General features: G+C 37.9%; 1 protein-coding gene across 4 annotated transcripts in view; it reads right to left on the reverse strand.

Annotated features, from left to right (window-relative positions):
- The window catches only part of ARHGEF10 (Rho guanine nucleotide exchange factor 10), a 2254368-nt gene that overhangs the window by 1356752 nt on the left and 873898 nt on the right, over positions 1-23718 (reverse strand). For all 4 annotated transcript variants that reach the window (XM_044073505.1, XM_044073484.1, XM_044073499.1 and 1 more), the window contains one exon: positions 567-676. In XM_044073505.1, the coding sequence (XP_043929440.1) occupies positions 567-676 (110 nt within the window). The remainder of the gene's footprint in view (positions 1-566; positions 677-23718) is intronic.

Genomic DNA, 23718 nt, shown 5'->3' on the forward strand with positions numbered 1-23718 from the left:
AGTGATTACCACTGGAAAGTGCTGATTAGTACTACCAGTAACGCCACATGATTCAGAAACATGCAAATTAGCCAATAATGACGTATTTTTCTCCTTGTTGTTAACAAATCTCTGAACTTCATTATATGTGATCATAGAAACAGCCCCTTTTGGCTGCAGCTGTTGGCACCCATGGTGATATGTTTTTTTTTTGTTTTTTTTTTAATATGACTCCCACGCTACATTCCAACAATGGATCTCCTCACCTTTACTTCCTGCTCAATGTCACTACTATAATGAGCTTTGCAGTGATAAGTTACACAGCACAACTGTAACTGTAAAAACCTAGCTTGATGTTTATTACTATATTCAGTGTAAAAATGTTCAGTACAGGAAATCCTTAACAAGTATCAAATAAAAAAGTCTTTTTTTAAGTTAGTGGAGCAAAATACCTAGACTATACATTTAAGGAGATAACTGACTGCATTAACGGTGTAACAGTAAATGCATAACAATACTAAATGGTTAGGAAATTTCATTAACTAAAACCAGCTATTGAGACCACTAAAAATAAAAGTAAAAATTACCTGCTGCTGTGATAACCCTTCTGGCATGGGTGTCATAACTGCTTCTGTGTCCACACAGTCTACTTCAATAAATGTATTTGATTCATCATCATGGCATGCAGACCTGTGATCTGAAATGACACATAAAAACAGATGGAACTCAAAAAGGTGAAGGTAGCAAAATGAAACATATATAACTAGAAATGAGTAACTGCTACAGCTAGGCCGATGATAACTCACTTATGCAATTATACGGTAGTAAAAATAGTAACTGTATTTAGAATCATTTTTTCAGTAGGTACTTTAACTCAGCAAGATGTGAGCTCAGTCTTATCTGATTGTAGGTGCTTCATGGGGCTTCAGTAGATCAGTGTATGGACATTGTGTGGAGAAGGGTCCAGTGTATCCAAACAGTGCATTTCTATTTTGGCACTGTTACCTATCAATACCTGCAAAGTCACAAGGATACTAAAACAGCAGTTCAGCAGGGTATTTTAAGACTGAGATAAAAATTATCTGTACCCTTATATTCCGGGTTTGATTCCCCAACATCCACCTGCATATTGTAAGACTCTACAAAAGCCTCTCGGTCAGAACAATTCTCACAGGTCACCAGTGACTACAAGCATTTATGTCTAGAAGGTCTTAACTCGTTAGTAAAGACTTAATGAATTAATAAATGTGAACATTGCCATGGTGTGCCTCTACTTTAATGGACAATCTGTCATTCTCACATTGAAGCATATGCCATACAAATAACATATAATGATGCTGAAAGAAGATCTACAGAGTGCTATGTATCTATCCGTGTTAAAGCAACTGCCTTTAACTTATCTCTGCCACATCCTATTTTCTATCTATCCATAGTATCCTTAAATGTTTCTAATGTCCTAGGTTCTACCACTCTCTACACTGCCTACACTACCCTGTCTGTGTAACAACATTCCTTAAGTGAGCACTTTGTCATCCACATTTCATTTCCCACTGATTTTTCATTCGCCTCCTTCAATACCTTCTCTAGTTCACTTTATACATTTGTCACAAAGCATCACTATTTCATCCACTTTCCTTTTTTAGTATATAAATGCCACACTCTCTGAGTGTGTCTGCATATCCCATCCCTTCTATCCATTCATCATTTCACTGATTAATTAATTTTTAAGTAGGTATGTGAACTGGTCCATCTCAATACCTTAACAGCCATGATGGAGGCCATAGCTGCATGTTAAATGACGTACCTAAATGGACAATTTAGAGGAACCTATTCACTGTGTTTTAGGAGATGTGAGAGAAAACTGGAGAATCAGGACAGAGTCATGCAGACATACAGATTTTACAAAGTAACTGAAAGTCTGGAATGAACTTTACAACTTGGAATTACTAGGTGGAATCTTAAACACAAAGCCATCATGTTTTCATTTAGTAATTCTCTGTTATCTGCTCTCTACCAGTCTGATCTTAGGTTCATAGGGTGATACTAGGCTATCTGCCCTAGGGCATTTATAAGCCTAGCCAGAGTGTGTTTGGCTTTCGCCACCCTTTTAGATTAGTTGAGTGTGCCTTTGTATAGTAGGTCACAGAAGAATAGCCCTTTTAAGTTTAGTTTACTGTGCCCCTGTCTAGTAGGGACACAGAAGAGATCCCAGGGGTAAACCTACGATCTCCCATCCACTCGTCAAGATTTCTCTTGAAGAGGGTCAGCGAGGGGCTCTGCCTAACATGGACTGGGAAGAGTGAGGGCAGCCTCTGGGATATGAATCTGTCCCTCCAGCATGTCCTATTTATTTCTGTGCTAAGGTTTAAGTCCCTGGAGCGTGTATCTCTAAGGGATTTGGATTTTCTGAGGTGGAGCATGTCCATTAATTCAGGGTTTGACATGGCTTTATACGTCAGGCACAGATCGCCTCTGAGTAGGCGGTAAGCAACTGAGTAGAGCTGGAGTTTCTTTAGCCTGACTGAGTAGGGCATCTGTTTGAGTCCCTTGATCCTCTTAGTGAGGTACTTTTGGGGTCTTTCCAGTTGCTGCAGGTGTTAGGTAAGGTACATCCCAAAAGGGGCATTGTATTCAATTATGGGCCTGATAAGTGATGAGTAGAGGGGCACAATGACCTCTCTTGATCTAGATGTCATCCCTTTCATGATAAGGTGGGCTATATAGAAGGTCTTTCTAACTACTTTGGCAACGTGATTGTCGAAGGAGAGATTGCTATGTACTTGGGTCCCCAAATCCCTAATTACTTCTTCCGTACTTGATGGATTACCACCTATGTTTTAATTTGTGAGCATTTTGTTTTTTCCAAAGGGGATGGCTATGCACTTTTTGGCATTTAGTTTTAGGGCATGGCTCTGGCACCAGTTATCTGTCTCTGTGAGACCCCTATGGAGGATGCTTGTGTCAGTTGGCGAGCCGATTATAGCACCCAGTTTGCAGTCATCTGCGAACTTGGTCAGCCGTAGTCCTCCTGTGTTAGCCTGTACCTCAGAGAAATATATACCGAACAAGAGAGGTCCCAGTACTGAGCCTTGTGGGATGCCACTTGTACCTGGTTTAGAGTCAGACATGGCACCTGCAATTCTGACCATGTGGGTTCTATCCCTGAGCCAGTTTGTAATCCATCTTGTGACATAGGGGTTGATATTTAAGCTGATGAGCAGGACACTGTACTTCAGTTCTGACCTTACCAATACACTGTGGAAGATGACCTTGGTATGTCACAATTCCAGTCTTTTAGAGATGTACTCCGTTCATCCTGTTGACCTTTAACAATATGCCTTCACATTACACTGTCTATGTCTGAATATGGTTGTTATAACCCAAAGGTCCTTGGCCCACTGTCATTTTTTCTTTCTACAATCCTATGAAAATGCACAACTACTTAAATTTCTTCTGTCCAGTTACCTTCTCTGTTTGTCTCAACATGGATTTTGTCCCACAAACAACACAGGCACTACACTAACATCATTCCACACCACCATTCATCATCAATGAAACAACAATAATCTAGTGTTTATAGCTTCCTTGACGTATTCAAGACAGCTGACACTGTCTCACACAACAAACTATTCACTAGATTGGCACACCTATGCTTCTTTTCTATCTCCCTCATTTATCTCAACGTATTTCTGTCTAATAGGTTTCTAAGTATAAAATGGCTATAAGCCATAGCCTCCTTTCTTTCCTTCTCAGTTGACAAATCACCCCGGTCCATCCTAGGTTCCATACTAATCAATATTTTCATATATGTCCCACATCAGCCTCTGGTAAGTCAACCATTATCCAATATGCTGATGAGTCAATCATCATTGTACTGTTAAAACGATAGAAGACCTACAATCTATTACCCAACACTCTTTTAAACCTGGCTGTGAGAAGTCAGCCTTCTTTAATCCAAAGAAAAACAAAGTAATGATGTTCACCTCCAAAATTAACCCCGATTCCAAATGCAACTTTTCCCTCAAATCCTCCAATGGCACAGCCATCACAACTGCCTCATATACAAAACTCTTAGGTACTATAATCAACAAAACAGCTAAGTTGTAAGTTGTACTTACTGCTATTTTTAATGCTCATTTTGGAACTTTCTCCCCAGAAATAAGGCTGCTATGGACAGATTCCCCATCCGCATAAAACAAAGTTCTTCCCTGTCCATTTTCAAGCACAACTTAGATTTATGGATGGAAACAGAAATGTACCCCAGGGCTGCCCCCGTACTTCTAATGGACAATTGCAGCTCCTACATGCTTTATTCCATGCATGGGTCTCCTCAAATTATCTATGGTACGACCCAGTTATTCTTATTAGGGTTAATATATAACTATCGACCATGGAATAGGTAAGGCCAATATATAGCCAAATGGGATAGGTTATTTTGAGCACAAAAAGGGAAACTGGCAAGGTTAAAATGGCTCACAAGGACAGCTAGCTTAGTACTTAACCTAGGAAACTGTGGCATCAAAAAGGATAAACAAAAGCACCTACACCAGTGGCACTGAGGGATAAAGCCCTAACCACAATTCAGATAACCCATGTTCAATTAGTGGACATGAGAGGTGGATGGAGTAGAAAAGGAATATGAAAGTATGCTACATACAGCTTCCCATTCTGAGCAGAGGGAGGTGTCTTGGCTCACCACATGGATAGCAGCCATAGGGACAGCCAGGTGATGCAGCCTATGGAGTCTGGGCCAGGGAAAAATGCTGCTACAACATAGCCCTGTAGGTCAAGGAGCAGTCACACGGGAAGCCCTTGTGCTCCTCCCCAAAACAACTGGGAGACCTAGCAGCCTTGGGAATATATACAGTGGATATAAAAAGTTTACACACCCCTGTTAAAATGCCAGGTTTTTGTGATATAAAAAAAAAATATACCACAATAAATCATTTCAAAACTTTCCCACCTTTAATGTGACCTATTACCTGTACAATTCAATTAAAAAACAAATAAATCTGTTAGGGGAAAAATATAAAAAAATAAAAAACGTACAATACGCTGGTTGCATAAGTGTGCACACCCTTAAACTAATACTTTGTTGTGTGTGCACACCCTTAAACTAATACTTTGTTGAAGCACTTTTTGATTTCACTACAGCATTCAGTCTTCTTGGGTAGGAGTTTTATCAGCATAGCACATCTTGACTTGGCAATATTTGCCCACTCTTCTTTGCAAAAGGACTCCAAATCTGTCAGAATACGAGGGCATCTCTTGTGCACAGCCCTCTTCAGGTCACACCACAGATTTTCTATTGGATTTAGGTCTGGGCTCTGGCTTGGCCATTCTAAAACTTTAATTTGTGAAGCCATTTTTTGTTGATTTGGATGTATGCTTGGGGTCATTGTCGTGTTGAAAGATGACATTCCTCTTCATCTTCAGCTTTCTAGCAGATGCCTGAAGGTTCTGGGCCAAAAGTGAGTGGTATTTGGAACTGTTCATAATTCCCTCCACTTTGACTAAAGCCCCAGTTCCAGCTGAAGAAAAGCAATCCCAAAGCATGATACTGCCACCACCATACTTCATCATGGGGATGGTGTTCTTTTGGTGATGTGAAGTGTGTTTTTTGCGCCAAACGTACCTTTTGAAATTGTGGCCAAAAAGTTCAACCTTGGTCTCGTCAGACCATAACACATTTTCCCACATGCTTTTGGGAGACCTGATCTGTTGTTTTGCAAATTTTAGCCAGGCCTGGATATTTTTCTGTGTCTTGCAACCCTACCCCATAGGCCAGACATATGGAGAATACGGGAGATTGTTGTCACATGTAGAACACAACCAGTACTTGCCAGAAATTCCTAGAGCTCCTTCAGTGTTGCTGTAGGTCTCTTAGCAGCCTCACTGACCAGTTTTCGTCTTGTCTCTATATCAATTTTGGAGGGACGTCCAGTTCTCAACATCACTGTTGTCCCATATTTTCTCCACTTTTTGATGACTGTCTTCACTGTGTTCCATGGATTATCCAATGTTGTGGAAATGTTTTTGTACCCTTCTCCCGACTGATACCTTTCAGCAATAAGATCCTTTTCATGCTTAGTAAGCTCTCTGCAAACCATGTCTTTGGCTGTAGCAGGCAACTGAGTAAATGTCAGGAAAATCCTACAAGGACAGCTGAACTTTATTTGAAGTTAATCAGGGTCTCTTTAATTGATAGCAGGTGTGTACCTAAGAAGACTGAATGCTGTAATTAAATCAAAAGGTGTTTCAACAAAGTATTAGTTTAAGGGTCTATAATTAGATCACCGAACGCTTAGGTAAGTGAACGGTGATTAATTGACCCCATGTAAGCGAAAGCTTACAAAACTGAACTGTCCCTTGGAAAAAAATCTCTGTTCCAACAAAAAAACAAAACAAAGAAAGCACATTAAAACATGAGATTAAGATCCCCTGCCGTCGGGGGCTGTGCCCCCTACTTATATGTACCAACTCCGAGACCGCACTACAGTTCCGAAAATGGCAAAGAACCAATACGGCCAATCGAATTCTTTCCCAGGGAAAGAATTCACTTACATGCCGCTTCGATATTTTGCAAATTTGGTTTTGTCAGCCAAGACGCATTCGAAAACATGCGTCTTCGGTCTGCTGATAGGAACCCTAGTTTAAGGATCACACACAACAAAGTATTAGTTTAAGGGTGTGCACACTTATGCAACCAGTGTATTGTACGTTTTTTCTTTTTTTATATTTTTTCCCCTAACAGATTTCTTTGTTTTTCAATTGAATTGTACAGGTTATAGGTTACATTAAAGGTGGGAAAAGTTTAGAAATGATTTAGTGTGGTCTCATTTTTTTTTGATATCACAAAAAACTGGCATTTTCATTTTAACAGGGATGTGTAAACTTTTTATATCTACTGTATGTATGTATGTGTGTGTATGTATATATATATATATATATATATATATATATATATATATATATATATATATATATATATATATGTGTGTGTGTGTGTGTGTGTGTGTGCCCTATATACATATCTATATATCAATGTGTCATGCTCTGTGCCAGAGACTTAGTCAATGAATATTTTTCAGCAATTATATTCCTTCCTCTCAATGTCTTTCACAATTTCAATGATACTTTTAAATGAAGGTGCAATCTCAGAGTTCTAATTCTTAATTACAGCTTTTTTACAATAGTCAACAAATGTAAAATTATACAATAATTCTAATGCTTCATCATTGCCTAATATTAAAATATCATTCATATGCAACAAAGGCTAATGCTAAATTTGCTCTAACAGAAGTTCCTATTTATCCCTAAACTCATTTAAAACCACACATAACCAAAATATTCCCCCACATTCCTTCAAGTCTAGATTCACATTTCTAGCATCTAGAAGTTGCCTGCAGAAACATCTGTCTCAGTCTAACTAGATATTTCTGCAAAACACTTTTAGGCAAATCTCTAAAATCGTCAAGACTTGGTGGCATGCCTTGGGAACCAACAAATCCATTTTTAGCTATCTTCATCCAATTTGTCTCCTAAAACATGAGTCAATGAGTATTAAGGCATCTTTTTTTACTGGTAAAATTTCCATTGATTCCAACAAAATAATACTAAAGTTAAAGGGGTACTAATAGATAACATTGTGTATTGAACTGTGCTCACTACATTTTCATATTCTAATTTAACAAATTACTTAAACCAGACTTTTGCATAATCTGCCACCAAATGCACCAAGTCAACTCTGCACATATCTGTTCTCCATAAATCACCATAGTTCCTCTTTCATTCAACCTCTTCAATCCAACTTTCTCCTGCATGCCTACCTTACATTCTCATACAGGTAACACCAGATTAACCCTGGGTATAATTTATACTAGTCACATTAAATGTTTCAAAAGCATAAATGTTTGATTCAGGATATATTTAAAATGTATCTTTTTGGCATAATGAGATCATTGTTAGTTAATTCCTAAATATCTTACTCAATTCATCATCACATCCCCTCGTTTGACGCAATTAGAATAATGGCTTGCACTGCATCTTATTAAAAATATGGATCTGAGACGTTAAACTCACTTATTTCTAATGCAGTTATTAACTTATCCCACAACACCATCTAATATCTAAAATTATCTATCCATATAGCCCATATAATATTTAAAATTATATGTTTCAAAACCCTTAGAATATTTACTGGCATATCCACTAGGCTTGACTGAGAAATATATAACAATGCAAGCAATTCATAAAGGCAGTTCATCCAAATCAACCTAATCATTTCCTGTGATCCAAATCAACCCAATCATTTCCATCTCTTAGATCAACTCCTTAAACTTTTAGTCAAGTCATCAAATGTCTTATTAATTGACTCCTGCACCATTCTCTCAACCAGGTCCCTATGTACTTGAGATGTGACGCACTCTGAACTACTTGCAACTGCCTTTAGTCTTTTCTTTATTTACTTTACATCGATAAAAATGACACACGTATTAAACTGCCAAACAAATTAATCGAATCCTGACTGGGCTTCAATTATAATAGAACATCATCTATATCAGCATCATCTATAAACTGATATACTTTAGCTCCTTGTATACCCATGCAATATTGATTTACAAATTATTACCTATTACAGTTCTAAATATAAAGAAAAACAGAATTTAGTGACTATAGCCATTCCATGGTGAGTTCCTCTATAATGAACCAAAGATAGAAAATACAATTTGCATCTACATCTAAAGAAACAGCCTAAATAAGCTTGTAAATTACGTCTACAAAATCCTAACGTAACCCAAAAACTAACAACACCTTCTATAAATAATAAGACTTATCACTATGCAGGGCTTTGTTCACATACATTAAAGATAACAAGTCCATATTGTCTCTCCTTTTCCATTCTTGTTGCTATTTCATTTTTAAATATTATCAAACTGTAGCTTTCTTTCTTTCACAAAACTACACTGATCGATATTCATTAATGCAGGCTAATATCTACCTAACTGACCTGCTGGATTAGAAAAATTACTTTACAGTCATAATAGAATATAGATATTGACATGCAAAAAAGGTAAGTCTTTACCGACACTGGCTGTTACAGTTAGCACGCATTGCTTGTATGATGAAGGGATCTCATTAGTTTCAGTTACTTCACTACATAATTGTGCTAACTATAAAATAACGTTATCGCTAATATTCCTCCATACTTATATATGCAGTGTACTATTTTTACCCAGAATCTGACATTCTTAGCTTCCTGCAATGTTTTAGCCATAATTTGTAACATCTGCATATCTACCTGGTCTGCTGGCAAGCTGGGCAAATTGAAACTTTGCAAATAATGTTAAATATCCTTCTGAAACTCCCTGCATTTCATCTCTGCCCAATATACATCTTCAAAAAAGGTCTAAAAATCTTAGCTGGCTCCAAGAATGCCTTGCATGCCAGGCACATATAGCCTCTGAGTAACCTGTAGGAGGAATAGCAGATGGATAAGACTTTAACAGGATGTGTATAGGACAATGTGTTTATATCCTGGATTCTCTTGGTAAAGATCCTTTGCGGGCATTACAACTGTTGCGTATGACTGGTCACGTACATGCTAAAGTGGGCATTATACTCGATGACATTCTTACTACTTTGACCACATGTTGGTCACAGGCCAGATTACTGTCTGCATATGTTCCTAGATCTCTGACTACAGGTCATCTCTTAGGTGTGTTTTATCGCTGTTGTAATTAGCCTAAGTGACAGTTTTCTCCAAAGGTACTATAATGCATTTCTTGGCAGTGAGTTTTAATCTGCAACTTTGGCAACAGACATTTGTCTGTATTAGACCTTCTTGTAAGATGTTTGTGTCAGAGGGTGGGGTCTATGGTGGCTCCCAATTTGCAGTCATCTGTGTACTTATTCAGTTAAAGGCCCTTCACATTAGCCTTTACCTCTGTGAAGTAGGTGCCAAATAGGAGCAGTCCCAGCACAAAGTCCTGAGATACCCCACTGGTGACCAGTCTCTTAGTGGAGGTGATATCACCAATGCTGACTTCCTGGGTCTTATCTGAGAGCTAGCTGGAAATCCAATGAGTTATACAGAGGTTTATGCCACTTCAGTAAGTCTGTCAACTATACCCAAGTGGAGTACTGTACTGAACACCTTAACCCAGTCCAGGTAGGTCGTATGGACCATTTTCCCTCATCTATTGCCTTGATCACCTTCTCAAAGAAACCTACCAGGTTTAGTAGCCATGACCTTCACTTGACAAAGCCAAAATGGATTGGATCAGTGTCTGAAGCCTGGCTATGTCTTTGTTGATCTTTTCCATAATAATTTGTTCCATGACTTTGCATATTAGAATAGTTAGATTAATAGGTCTGTAGTTTCTGGTGTCCGTTGAGTGTCCACCTTTGTGAAGTGTAATAACCATTTGCAGTCCTCCATTTTCATAGTACAAAGACTGTTTTGAGACTATAGTTGAAAAGTGACTCAAGTCCTGATAGATCATGTTCCAAGCTATTTAGGAGGCATCCCAGGTCACTATCAGGGCCGACTGAGGCTGTGTTTTTCCCTTAGGGAGTGCCTCCAAGACCTGCTCCCTGCTAACTGTTGGGGTGTTATGCTAGTAGGTATTTCATGGGGGGAAGCAGAGGGGGAGTGGGAGGTAAAGTCTGAGCTGAATTTGTCAGCCAGCAAATTTGCTATGTCACTCTGTTCAGTGAATGTGGCACACTAACCACCCTGGTGTGTACTACCTTTGGGGTTTTGGACACAGTCGTAGAAGGCCTAGTGGATCTCTTTATCCTGTAAGGTTATCCTGACCTCATAACTGTCCTTGTTGGACCTAAATAGCTGTCTTAGTTTCCTCTCTTGTTTAATTAGAGAGTGATCTTTATGGGAGTTGCTCTTCCTGATTTTAGCCATGACTTTTTTCCTTTTGTAATACACCCTTTTAAGGTTAGGATTCCGACAGTGCGGTTTGTTTTTAGAGTTTGTTTGGACTTACTTCTAGTGGGTATAGCAATCACTGTATCGCCATTTACATGGTTAAATAGGGTCGCTGTGGACAATTTTGCATAGTTTGCTCTGAATTCAGGGTTGGAATAGGGACTGTATTTTGACAAACTAGCACTTAATAGAATGTAGTTTGTTTTGGAATGGCTCCTAACTGGTATAGGGTTTGATGGAGTTACTGATTTGATTTTAATTTAGAGGAGACAGCTTTGTGGTACTACCTCTGCAGTGAGCATGTAACACGAGGGGTGCAGTACACTTCCATACTGGTGAGGTCAAGGTCCAGTACGTTTGAAGCTCTGGTGGGTGGGTACACTATCTGGTCAAGGATATTTGTGTTAGTAAAGTTCAGGAATTGTGCCTGTGAGTATGAGGCAGTGTATGTTTCCAAGTCTACAGAGGGACAGTTAAAGTCTCCAATGGATAGGGCATTTGCTTTAATGGTGAGTGTTTCCAGTAAGTCTAGGTACAAGCTATGGGATTCTAGGGACACAGCTTGCTAGGATATGGTATGGGACTTTGTCTATGGTGATTTCCATGTGGATAAATTCCAGGGCATCATCCTGTTTAACCAACCTACAGTTATGCTTGTTGCTAATATAGATTGAGACTCCTCTACCTTTCATCCCTGTCCGTGCAGCTGATGGTCTAAATGTCTGTAAGGCACTGAAGCCTTGCACTACCTGAGTACTTTCTATGGATTTAAACTATGTCTCGGTAACAATACAGACTATAGTCTCTAGAGTAAGGATAGCTTGTAGGGTGTGGAGTTTCTTGTTTAGGGTCCTACCATTCAACAGTAACACCTTTAGGTTTGTTTGGGTGTTATTTGCTATGCTGGTAGGTTTGTCAATTTGGCATCACCTAAAAAGGTTCTAAGGGGCTGGATAAAGTTTTAGCCAATAGTGAGAAGCCTAGGGATGATAGGTGTAGAACATCCTTTGTAAAGCAATGTGGATTGTTAACCATGTCCTCCCATGCTGACAAATATTGAATCCCCCTGGAAAGACACCAGAAATTAAGCCAATTATTACAGTCAGTCATCTTTTATTCATACTATGGCATCATCCTTAGTGAAGGTAGAATGCTGCTCAATGCAATGCACATGCCTGCCTGAGACACATATTCAGAGAGAGATCAACAATCTATTTCTTCATATAGTCCAGGGTAGTATGTCTCAGGTCATCAACACCCACACAGACTATTATAGAATCATACTGGTATCTGTGGTGTAGTAACATGAGAGAGGGCATACCTTGGCTCCAGATAAGCGACTATTATCTTCTCCTTGCTCAGTCTGGTGAGTGGGGCATCGGTGTGTCATACAATAGAGTCTCCTATGACAAGAGTCCTGGGTAATATGTTTGCTTGCCGTATGGGCTTTGTCTTGGGACTCCACTGGGTGTAGGAGTATGCATAGTGTTTGCTGTTGCTTTTGGTGTGTGCTTTAGAGATTGCTGAGGATAGATATTGCTTAGGAGCTCTTCGAAGTCTGAGAAGATTGCTCTTTAGTGTCTCAGTATAAGTTGGTCTATGTCTGTGATGAGCACTAAGTGTGATGGATGTACTGTGTGTGTTCCAGATAACCTTGTTTGCATGCGAGTTTTTTGCCTCTAGTGAAATTGTGTATTTCATCTCTTGCACACTGTTAGTTTCTTTAAGGATTAAAAATGATTGTGAACATGTTACAATTGCTAAGTTGTTTCAGGATGCCCATATCTACCAACCTGGCTATGGAAACATTTGGAAATTGCATATCCATGTTGTCCGGACCTATATTTGGGTGGACTACTGTAGGGTGTAGACTGGGTTATACACAGGTTTCCTTGGGTGGTATGTGGGGTCTGGCACTAGACTAGGTTGGACTGTGCTAAAATTTTATAGTACTGCTGTTTAATGTGCAATACTGGTCTGATGGATGGGCACTGAGTATTACGGATATATGCAAAGCAATGGGTGGGAAAGTACTTAAATAGGTTACACAACAGACACTAACAAAGAAAGAGGGGAGGGAGGGACTTTGGACATCAGATTACCATGGGGGGCAGAGACACAATCTTTTAAAACCACAAGAGAAGTGAGGGAAGGTTGGCGAAAAATTTCAAACCTGGAGGTGTAGTCCTATGGTTAGAATTTCAGAAACTTTAACGTAATGTCTGAGTGGGGGGAATGATTGGGCAGACTCAAAGAACAGTGTTAGAAACAGTATCAGGGTAACAGAAGGCAAACAGAAAGGCACTGGAATGACACTTTAAGAAAGTATATGAAGCTATAAAAAGTACTGAAGCACACATCCTGGATCAGAATTCATAATACTGCCACTACAAACCTACCAAAGACTAAGGAACCAAGCTACTGGAGGGCAACTTTAAGCATGTATACACAGATATAAAAATACTGAAGCACATATCCTGGAAAAGAGCTCACAAAGTTACCACTACTGCAATCCTACACAGACTAAAGAACCAGTCTATGAAGAAATGTACCAGTAATGCTGTAATAAATGACTACATGAGGTAATTCTACTTTTGGAAATAGAAGTGCATTATACTGTATAAACAATGCTAAATCACCAGACTAGGTAACAGTTTCATGCTTTTGTCTCTGTTTAATCAAAAGACTTTGATTAAACAGAGGCAAAAGCATTAAAATAGTTTACAGCCAGTGATTTCTCATTGGCTTTGTTTGTGAATTCTGTGGGGTTCACTCCAGTGCACTACCATGATGTGTTTTTTTTTTTTTATTTTTTTTTATTCTGGCTTCATTTTTTTCAATCTGCTCTCAAAGTTAATTTTCATCTTCCTAAAACCTATGCTCAAATACATTTATGTTTCCCATTTATTTCTCAGAACATCCTATGGTACAGTTCTGCAGTATACAATTTTATCTCATGTCTCCCATCTCAGTGAAGATTTTCCTAACCAATCAACTCTGGCTCTTGTTCACAATCCACCAAGCTGTCGTGTCCTGGATCAGCTATACCACTTTTCAGTGGTCTCCTTTTAAAACAAGGAAACTCCCAGTGCTTCTGAACAGAACCAGGTGTACTAACACTCAAACAGCATTAATAATGGACCAGTATAAGAGATCAGTATCAGGTGTTTGCTGATATTTTGTGAAAAAATACACACGTTCTTTATATAACCTTTTTAGGACCATTTTCCATAAAACATGGAACAATGAATTAACCAAGTTAAACTGAACATCTTAATTTTATGTAAACATAATTTAGAACTGTATAAACATCATAAATGAAAAGTAAACCATAGGATAATAATCTATTTACACTTTATCTATTTTCATAATGACTATGAATATCATCCTGAACAAAATGAACATGTCCTTTGAAATTCAGTCCAGATACAATGATGAATGTCACCCTAAGTACATAAAACATGATATTGGATATCTACAAAAGTGAGAAAGAAGGGTTGGAAAGCCTTGAACCATATCTGCTATGATATGAAGCATTAGACCCATGTGGGATATCTAAGTAGTGCTACAAGTTGTAAAGAAAGAGGGGTACTTATATAAACTGTAAATAATGGGCAGCTGATTAGATTCCCCACAGTGTTATCCACAACCTGGATTCTGTCTATATGGTCTGTATGGGGTGCTCATTTCAACACGTTCATAGATAAGTACTGGGCTAGCTACCCTTGCAGGCCATTTCATGCCAAGCAAGTTTCCTTTTTTGTGCTCATAACCTATCCCATTTGACTGACACTGGCCATACCAATCCCATGGTCAATAATTATATATTGCTTTCAACAAAAAAACTGTGATCATACCATAGATAATTTGAGGGGACCAAGGAATGGGATACCACATTTAGGAGCTACCTTGGTCCCTTAGTAGTACAGGAATAGTCCTGGAGTAAATTTTCTGTTTCTCACCCATAGATCCAAGCTCCACTTGATTATGGACAGGGATGAACTTTGTTTTATGAGGGAGGATGGGGGGGGGGGGGTCTATTTCCAGAGCAGTGGTATCATCTTTGAAATAAATATATAAATAAATATATATATATATATATATATATATATATATATATATATACATTCCTTTTTAATTTCTCCAGATATTTTGGGTTTCTAATACCATGACAGGAATGGACCCCATTCCTAAGTCAAAGTATGATTAAAGTTCATGAAATTAGTATTGTTTCACTCTTTGATGTCAGCCAAAAGTGCTCTTTGCAGCACCCGCAACATGCCCAGTAATGACTCCTTCTGCAGTTCGTACGGAGTTACATGTATTGGTAACATATCTAAATATGATTGTAGACTCTTTTAATGCAACCCGTTGCTCCTATTACTACTGGAACTATCTCAGTATCCTTCTTCCACATTGCTCTCATTTCTGCTTGCAAATCCTGATATTTTATAACTAAGTGTCTCTCTGTACACAGGACACTGTAATCACTGGTGTGGTGATTTCAATGATCAATGCTATTTTTGTCTTCTTTTCATGGACCACTATATCCAGTTTTCTAGCTTCTATCTTTTGAACTGTTGGTAATGGATGTGATGTAGACTTCATCATCTTCTATGATGCTTTGTGGCTCATGTTTCCAGTGTTTTTCAGCCACTTCAGTACCATAATGTTTGCACAATCCCCAGCACAATAGTCTTGCCACATTATTATGCCTTTCAGTGTACAGTCCTTCTGCCATTAGTATGTCGCAACCAGCAACGAGGTGTGCAACTGTTTCCCCAAACTATGTTTGTTAGACCTCGAGTTAAGGGCTGATTTTAAAGCAACATTGCCATAAAATACCCCTGTTCACAGCTAGCATAAAGATACATTTAATTTCCAAACATTCTACATGAGTCCTAATATCACCTCCTCTAAGAGAAGGTTGATACTTCTCAAGAACCATAAATCGAAAACCAGAGGGTACTGGACAGAAAAATAATCAAACAGCTCCTTGGTAATCACGCCTTCCAAAAATAAGTCATATAAATGACCATTAAACCTATCTATTACATTTTTCACATCTCGTCTATCACATTCACTGTATTTATCGGAATCATTCAGCAAAACAAGCATACTATCAACATAGTGAGTTGTATTCATAAGATCAATCCCTCCCCCCTTGTCAGCAGGATGTATATACAAATCGGTCCTCTGAGCCAACTCATTCAAAGGATTAAATTGTGTCCTGTCCAAATTAAAAATGTCCTCCTTCTTTGGTTACTGAAAAGCTTGTAAATGTTGTCTTCACCCTGGTTATTGCGTTCCTCTGATTGCCCTTATTAATAGCATGTACATGTTCTTTTATGCAATCCCTCAGACATCTATTGGTCATGCCAACATAGTAAGAACCACACAACTCACACACACATCCAAATAAACCAAATATCTAGTATCACAATCTGCATATAGATCGAACACAAAGAAATGTTTACTAAACCAAGTCAGTTTATGCCCATAAATCCAACACTTATTGAAGCATTTTGTAAGCTGTGTGAAGACAACATTTACAAGCTTTTCAGTAACCAACCCTCTCTTAGGGGAGGTAATGTTAAGACTCATGAAGAATGTTTGGAAATTAAATGGATCTTTATGCTAGCTGCAAACATGGATATTGGCTTAAATGGCAATGTTCCTTTAAAACCAGCACTTAACTCAAGAGGTCTGAAATGATGATTGGTTACTTAATGATTGGATGCATTATTTAAGCTGTGTGTTCTTGATACTTTGTTAAATCTGAAGAAGCAACTGTGTTGCAAAAGCACTCATCTCTGTTTTATTTTAGTTTTTTGGTTTATTAAAGTGTTCTCTGCCTACTGACCAGTTTGTTTATTTTATTTACTCATTTTGTTTTGGTTAGTTTTTTGCTTCGCTTGCTTGCTTTTTGGATTAAATTAAATAATTATCCTACTTTACTACAAACTAAGCCATCACATTTACAAAGGAAGAATGTTCATCTTTCCTACACAGAAATAAACACACTATTCACATGTAGCTATGTACAGAAGAGTCCAACTTGCACAGTCAAGGTAAACATTAAGCCTGTAAAGTCTATGTGTAAATGGATGTTCAAAAAGATTTTTTGTGTTAATAACAGGTGAAGCAAAAAGAGATATTGCCAGCCCAGCTATCAGGAATTTTATAAATAATTATATGTCGTTTGTGAATAACAACATGATTTATATAGAAGTGTGACAAAGAAAGATACTGCCAGCACAGCTGTCTGGAATTTTGTAAATGGTGATGTGTCATTTGTGAATGTCAACATGCTTCATGTAAAATGCTTGTGTTACAACCTTATTAGAACTGCAAATTATGTATATATCAAACTAGGTTTGTACAGACATGTGTGCTGAAAAGTGTTTGTAAAGTACTGAGTTTTTTATTTATTTATTTTTATTTATTGCATTTGTTTACCGGGAAAGTCCACTGGGCCTAAAAGAGCCCATTTTCGGTGGAGGTCCGGGAAGAAAAGCTCCGACAAGAACATAGATGCAGAAAAAAAAATTAAACATTAATTGGTACAGAAGTAGAAACAGTGTTACACATAGTGGTTACAGTATTATATACAGAATATATACATAAGTCAGGAATTTAGTTGGTTTGATTATAGTAACATATACAGAATATATATATATAAAAGCAGGAATTTAGTTCTTTGCCAGATAAATTCGGAGTGGTAAAATGGAGATAAATTAATCAGCATTATTGTGCCAGTATCAACAAGTGAGGAAAGAAAAAAAATAATAAATATGGAGAAAGTATCATCACTCACTAGTAGTAAAAAGCATAGGGATTTAGTTATAAGTTTAAATATGTATCTACAGTGTACCCTGCTGGAAAAGAAAACAAATGGAATGTATATACATTATTGTAACTGTTTAAATGTATATATTTTAACAGGGAAAATTGGAACACAGGGGGTTAACTTGCAAAACCTCAGAAAATATTTGAAATTAAATTACTTTATGGCTGGACCATAAAAAGATGCTACCTTTCAGTTTCAGTGCAGTAACACACACAATGTCTATACTAAGGAGCTGTCTCTATTGTGAAATAATTACTATTTTTGAAATGTGTAGGAAGGTAATTATTTTATGACTTCCAGGATCTGTCTAGATATGAGGGGAAAAGCCTTTGTGTATGCACTTTCACAAGTAGATGCTAAATTCTACCACCTGCATCAATGGTTGTTTTTCACCTGAGATAGAGTCATACGACAAGAAATGATGTCATTCTGCAAGCTACCCCAGCAGTAATATTTAAGATATTAATTTGGGAAGTCTGAGAGAGAAAGAGACTGAGTATTCTGTATTTTGTCTTTGACCTGACAAGAAGATCCATTCACCATATATCTGCCTTGCTCTGACTATAAGTAAGTCTAGGGAACAGTATAATTCTCTTTTCTTTACTTGAAACTTTCCTGCAATATTATTTTAAATATTTTCTGTGATTTTGAACTCTGACGTTACTGTAATTATTTACGGAGTACTTTATTGTTCTTTTATTATTTATTATTAAATATATTTAAACCTTTCATTGTGGCCAATATTTGTGAGACATATTTAAGTTCTGAGAGCACTTGCATATTTATTTGGCGACACTGTGAGCCACTCCTAATAGCCTTCCTCTTTGTCAAATTACCATTTGTATTAATGGTAACATTACAAAGTTTTGACACCTTTTGTTAAGGCCGTAGAATAGCTGAAAAGGAGTGGCTGGTGGCAGTCAAAACTACCTTATAGTCTGTGCAGAAGGGGGCATAGCTAGTAAACCTGTGCCAGCCTTTCCCAGGTGTGTGTGTGTGTGTGTGTGTGTGTGTGTGTGTGTGTGTGTGTATAAATCAAATTCCAAACAGTGTGTGTGTCAGCTACCTGGGCGGGACAAAAAGCACTGGTTGGACAGACAGGGTGCTGGAGGTCTTGGCTTGGCCACTCAGCTGAGATCTCAACTCTATAGCTGTGCCAGTGGGGAGTCTTACTGGGGATCTGGAGAAAGAGGGAGAAACCAGCCCCAGACTGACTGTGATCTCTGTGTGCTCTTCAGGGAAATTGCACTTTACTGTGTGTGTACTTGTCGTCCTCCCAATGTATATCTCCACTGGTGCTGGTGGTGAGGATCGAGGCTCCTTGATTACTGGTTCAGTTCTGGGGCGTGACAACAGGTTTCTATGTGGGAAAGATAAACAGGTGTTTAAAAGAGAGAATATCTCATCATTTGAGTGATATATGAGTGGAGAATAGGAATAATGACTTGGCATGTCATATAAAAAGATATCTTACACATAAATTTGTATTTATGGTTTTGCAATTAGTGGAAGAAAATTTAAGAGGAGGAGACATACAAAATCTCACAGAATACTTAGAGATGTGCTGGAAAGCCAATTTACAGGCTGATAAGAAACCAGGACGTAATGGTATGGTCCCTTTAAAACCTGCACTGAATGGCAGGAACTTAACTAGATAGCTTTGTTTTCATTGGTTCTTACCTGTTTAAATAGCCTTAGATTACAGGAAATGGCAGGATCTGAAGAAGGCTTAGATAGCTGAAAGCGCATGTCCTGTTTGTTTCATCAAGATTTATCCTGGTTTTTGAACTGCGTTATTTTATTGCATTTTATTAAACAGTTGGTTTTTAAACAGTGGAATCTTTTACCTCCACCGTGGTGGCAAGACTTTGCTTTCCTTGGAAATACACATATTTTTATCTTTGGTATGGCTTGCCTTCAAAGCCTTCAGTGTTTGAGTAGTCCTTTTAAGTTTTGGAAAAAGGAAAATTCGACCATGTAAAGGGGATCATCCTGATCAGGTTATTTCTCCTGCAACGTTTTTACTTCAGTCGATAAATGTAAAAGCTGTTATTTCAAAATTGTAAACTTTGTTGCAACTTTTCAATCACATCAGAACAATTACTCAATGTCTCCACAAACTTCTCATTGCTCTCCTTCTCTGGACTTGCAAAACTATCCAGTTTTGTACCACCTTCCCTTATAGTTGTTAGTAAATGCCCCATAGTACCACCTCTGAAGGTACAGACTCAACAGCCTTTTCTTATCCAACTAACAAGGCCGTCACTTTCTCACTCTCCAGCACATTTTCAACCTAAGACTGTGACGCTTCCTCAAACTTTTTTTTTTTTACTTTTGAGCAGCTTTCATCCCTATTGCAGCTAGTTGTTGTTGTTTAGCAATTTAGTGAAGATCAGCTCTACCTGACCTCAACGACTTTAGCACTCCACACCTGTCTGTAATCTATAACTTCTTGTAAATACATTTACATTACTTCAGTAATGCTGTCTAGCCATCTTAGTCAACCTCCCAATCTCTTTCATTTAATCTTTCACATCATTATCAGTGTCTTCTCTAGTGAATCTTGTCTACGTCGCTATGCCATTACATAACTATAGTATCTGAGTTTTAATTTTGCTATCCAACCTTTCGGTGAACAGTCTGTTGATTTTATTTTCTTAAGTATTGACTGATCTGAACATCCTGCAGTCTGTGTAATTCTCAAAAGTGTTTTCTAATTCCACAGCTTAAAATCATCAATTTTCCAGCGCACAACCTTATTTAATGTCCAGTTCCTATATTAATTTGCTATTACTGTGAAAATAACAGATTTAGATATAGGGAGCATGATTAACTATTCAATATCTTTCATTTTTAAAATCTCCTCCAGATTTGCACTCTTTCCTTCTAAGAAACAAGCATCTTTGAATTTCATGTCTGCAATCACCATCTGCACTGATCTTTAAGTTGAGGAAATCAAAAACTGGTCACATTTCCCAATTCTGCCCTATCTATTTGCAAAGAAACCATAGGGATAGAAGGCATCATTTTCATTTTTTTGTTTATTTTTTATATTAAGCATCAAGCTAGCTTTTGTGTTTTCTACTTCCATCCTTCACCCACAGGCTCTTCAGCTCTTCCTGATGTTCCACCTTCAGAGTAATACTATCCACATATCTGAGGTTATTAAGAGCTCCAGTTGCCATTTTGATTACAAATTATTTCCTAATCCATACCTCACATAATATACTCAGTGTATAAAACAAGTACACATAAAATTATAATCATGCAGTCTTGTTGCAGTGCCTTCCCAGTTTTGAACAGTTATTCCACCCTTGGTTCCAACTTTCAGTTCTTTTCTACTTACAGATTTCCATGGGAGGCTTTTAAGGTGATATGGTATGCCATTTCTCTACTAAACTGCCATAGCCAGAGAATATAAATACAGAGTACTCAGTAAAGCAGAAGTAAATGTTTTTCTGAAACTCCACTGTTCTCTCTTTTACCCAGAGGATGTCGCCTGTATGATCTCTGGTATCTCTGACCCTTCTAAAACCAGTTTGTACAGCTGGCATTTCTCATGGACTCCAGTCTGCAAGATCTTGAAAATTAGCTTTGGTAGCATGTGAAACAAGAACAACCGTTCAGTAATTTGGGCACTCTGCAGCATTGTGCTTTATATGGGACTGGAATATAAAATGACCTTTTTATGCCAATGACGAGGGCTGTGTTTTCCAAACTGCCTGTCACATTCCAAGCTATATCACAATATCAGTTTGCAAGATGTAAAACACTTCAGCTGGAATTCCATCAATTCCTGCAGCCTACTTATTATCAAATCTTTCTACGACCCTTTCAACTTCACTCTCCAGGGTATATGATTTTAGATCTGAGAACACACCACTGTGCATTGCACTGATGTTAGGTTCTTTTTTTATATATGCCTACTGTATATGCTTGCTATCTCTTCTCCATAACTTCACTTAATGCTAGGTCCCTCCCATCGTTGTCTTTTATCATGCTGTTTTTTTAACTGGAAGTTTCCCTTAATATCACCAATTTTTTCTTAAAAGAGTTTTTTTCCCATTCTGTTATCTACTTCCAGTTCTTTGCTCTGCTCATTTAAATATGTTTCCTTATCTCTTCCTGTTATTCTCTAAATTCTGCAGTGTTTGAAATATTTCCCTGTGATTTTGCTCTACACTTTGCATTTTAGTCCTTTTGTAATGCTTCCACAGACAGACATTTTGCCTTGTTAATATTTTCCATTTGTAATATTTTTTTACACCTGCTGGACAAAATATAACCGACTCATGTCCATAGATTTCCAGAAAGCCCTAGCTACCAGGTCTTAATTCCTTAAACATTATCTGCACCTCTACTACATATTCATTTGTATTTTTGCTGATCTTGTATATATTTGGCCCAAATTTTTTTTTCTTTAATTTATTCTAAAAAGTGTAATAGGAAATTGATGGTTTTAACTACAGTTAGTTTCAGGTCTAGTTTTTACTCTTTACAGCTCTTACATCTTAGATCTCTGATATATAGATGGTCTGATTTCAGTATTTTCCATATGGTATATGCATTTGCAAAACCATCTCCTCAGCTGTTGAAAGTCAGTCTTTGCTATGAAAAGTGAATTATCTTAGCAGTCTTCTACTACACTAGGGGCCAGATTCAGAGACAGCAGCCTGAGTTTGCAGAAATTGCTGCAGCCAAATATAGCAATTTCTGTAATCACTGGAAATGCAATTGAGAGACATGTTAACCACAATGAGGAAAGAGATCATTATCACTAATTTGCATGTTTCTAAATAATATGTCAGTACCCCTAGCGCTAATCAGGAATTTCCTGTGGTAATCACTTTGATAGCCCACACATTGCTTTGGAACAGGTAGCCTCCTCATTCATTCTGACACACACACGTGCCCCCCCCCCCCAACATACACACACACACAACTTTGAAAGTCGATTAGGATAACATTTAATTGCACCTGGTGTCTAGTGCCCTTGTAATACATCATATAACCTTTGTGTTGCAAAACCCATTGTTCTATTAACCTTTTTATGATTTTATGAAAGAAGTAATATTATATACTGTTTCAGGTGTCTAGTGCCCCCCCCCCCCCTCCCATATATATTTTGTGCTCCCAAACCTCTTCTTGTCCTGTTAACTTTGTTACTGACTTAGGGGAATATTTAAAGTTCCATGGTGTATAGTACACCCACTCCTCAGCTCTTCACATGAACAGCAATAAAAAAAGGAGTTATGTAACATGCCTCCCACATCTTCACACCTTTCTGCAATAATGCAGCAATCAGCAATCATGCCAGACCAAATAAGCCATGCCCAAGTAAAAAAAAAAAAACTTCTTCAGACTACTGAAAGAAGCCAATTTGCAGCCCCCAAGAGCAAAAAAAAAAAAATGCAGTTAAAGTGCCTTTTCTGTACTGCCATTGCAGTACAGAAAATAATTAAGTACAAGCCTGCCTCTCTATCATGCCGAGGTGAGTTGTGGCTTATAACTTAACTACCAATAACTGATGAAAAGATGCAGTAGTTGAAAGCTGCTACCAGAGATGACCTACAGATGCATTTGTTATGTGACAAGATGGTCAGATAGTGTGAATTAGACTCCTCCATTAGTCAAACCATATTTTACATTCTCGGATGAACTACTATGCATATAAGGTCTTACATTCAAAGCTAATAAGGCACTTACTCCCACACAAATGAGAGACTGGATAGCGTTGAAACTGCACTAATCTAATCTAGAAGTATGAAGTTGACAAAGGGGATTGAGAGACATAAGGCACTTGCCAAGCATGTCTAGATAAAACGAACATACAATGTAAGACTGTGGTCTGTGTGGCATATACAAGAAATAAAAAAAATAAATAAAAAAATAATTAACCCCATGTGAAATCCCAACATTTGGCATGGCTAAAACTACGTGTTAA

This window comes from Protopterus annectens, chromosome 1.part1 (assembly GCF_019279795.1).
Source record: "Protopterus annectens isolate FY-2018-M chromosome 1.part1, PAN1.0, whole genome shotgun sequence".
Taxonomy (NCBI): domain Eukaryota; kingdom Metazoa; phylum Chordata; order Ceratodontiformes; family Protopteridae; genus Protopterus; species Protopterus annectens.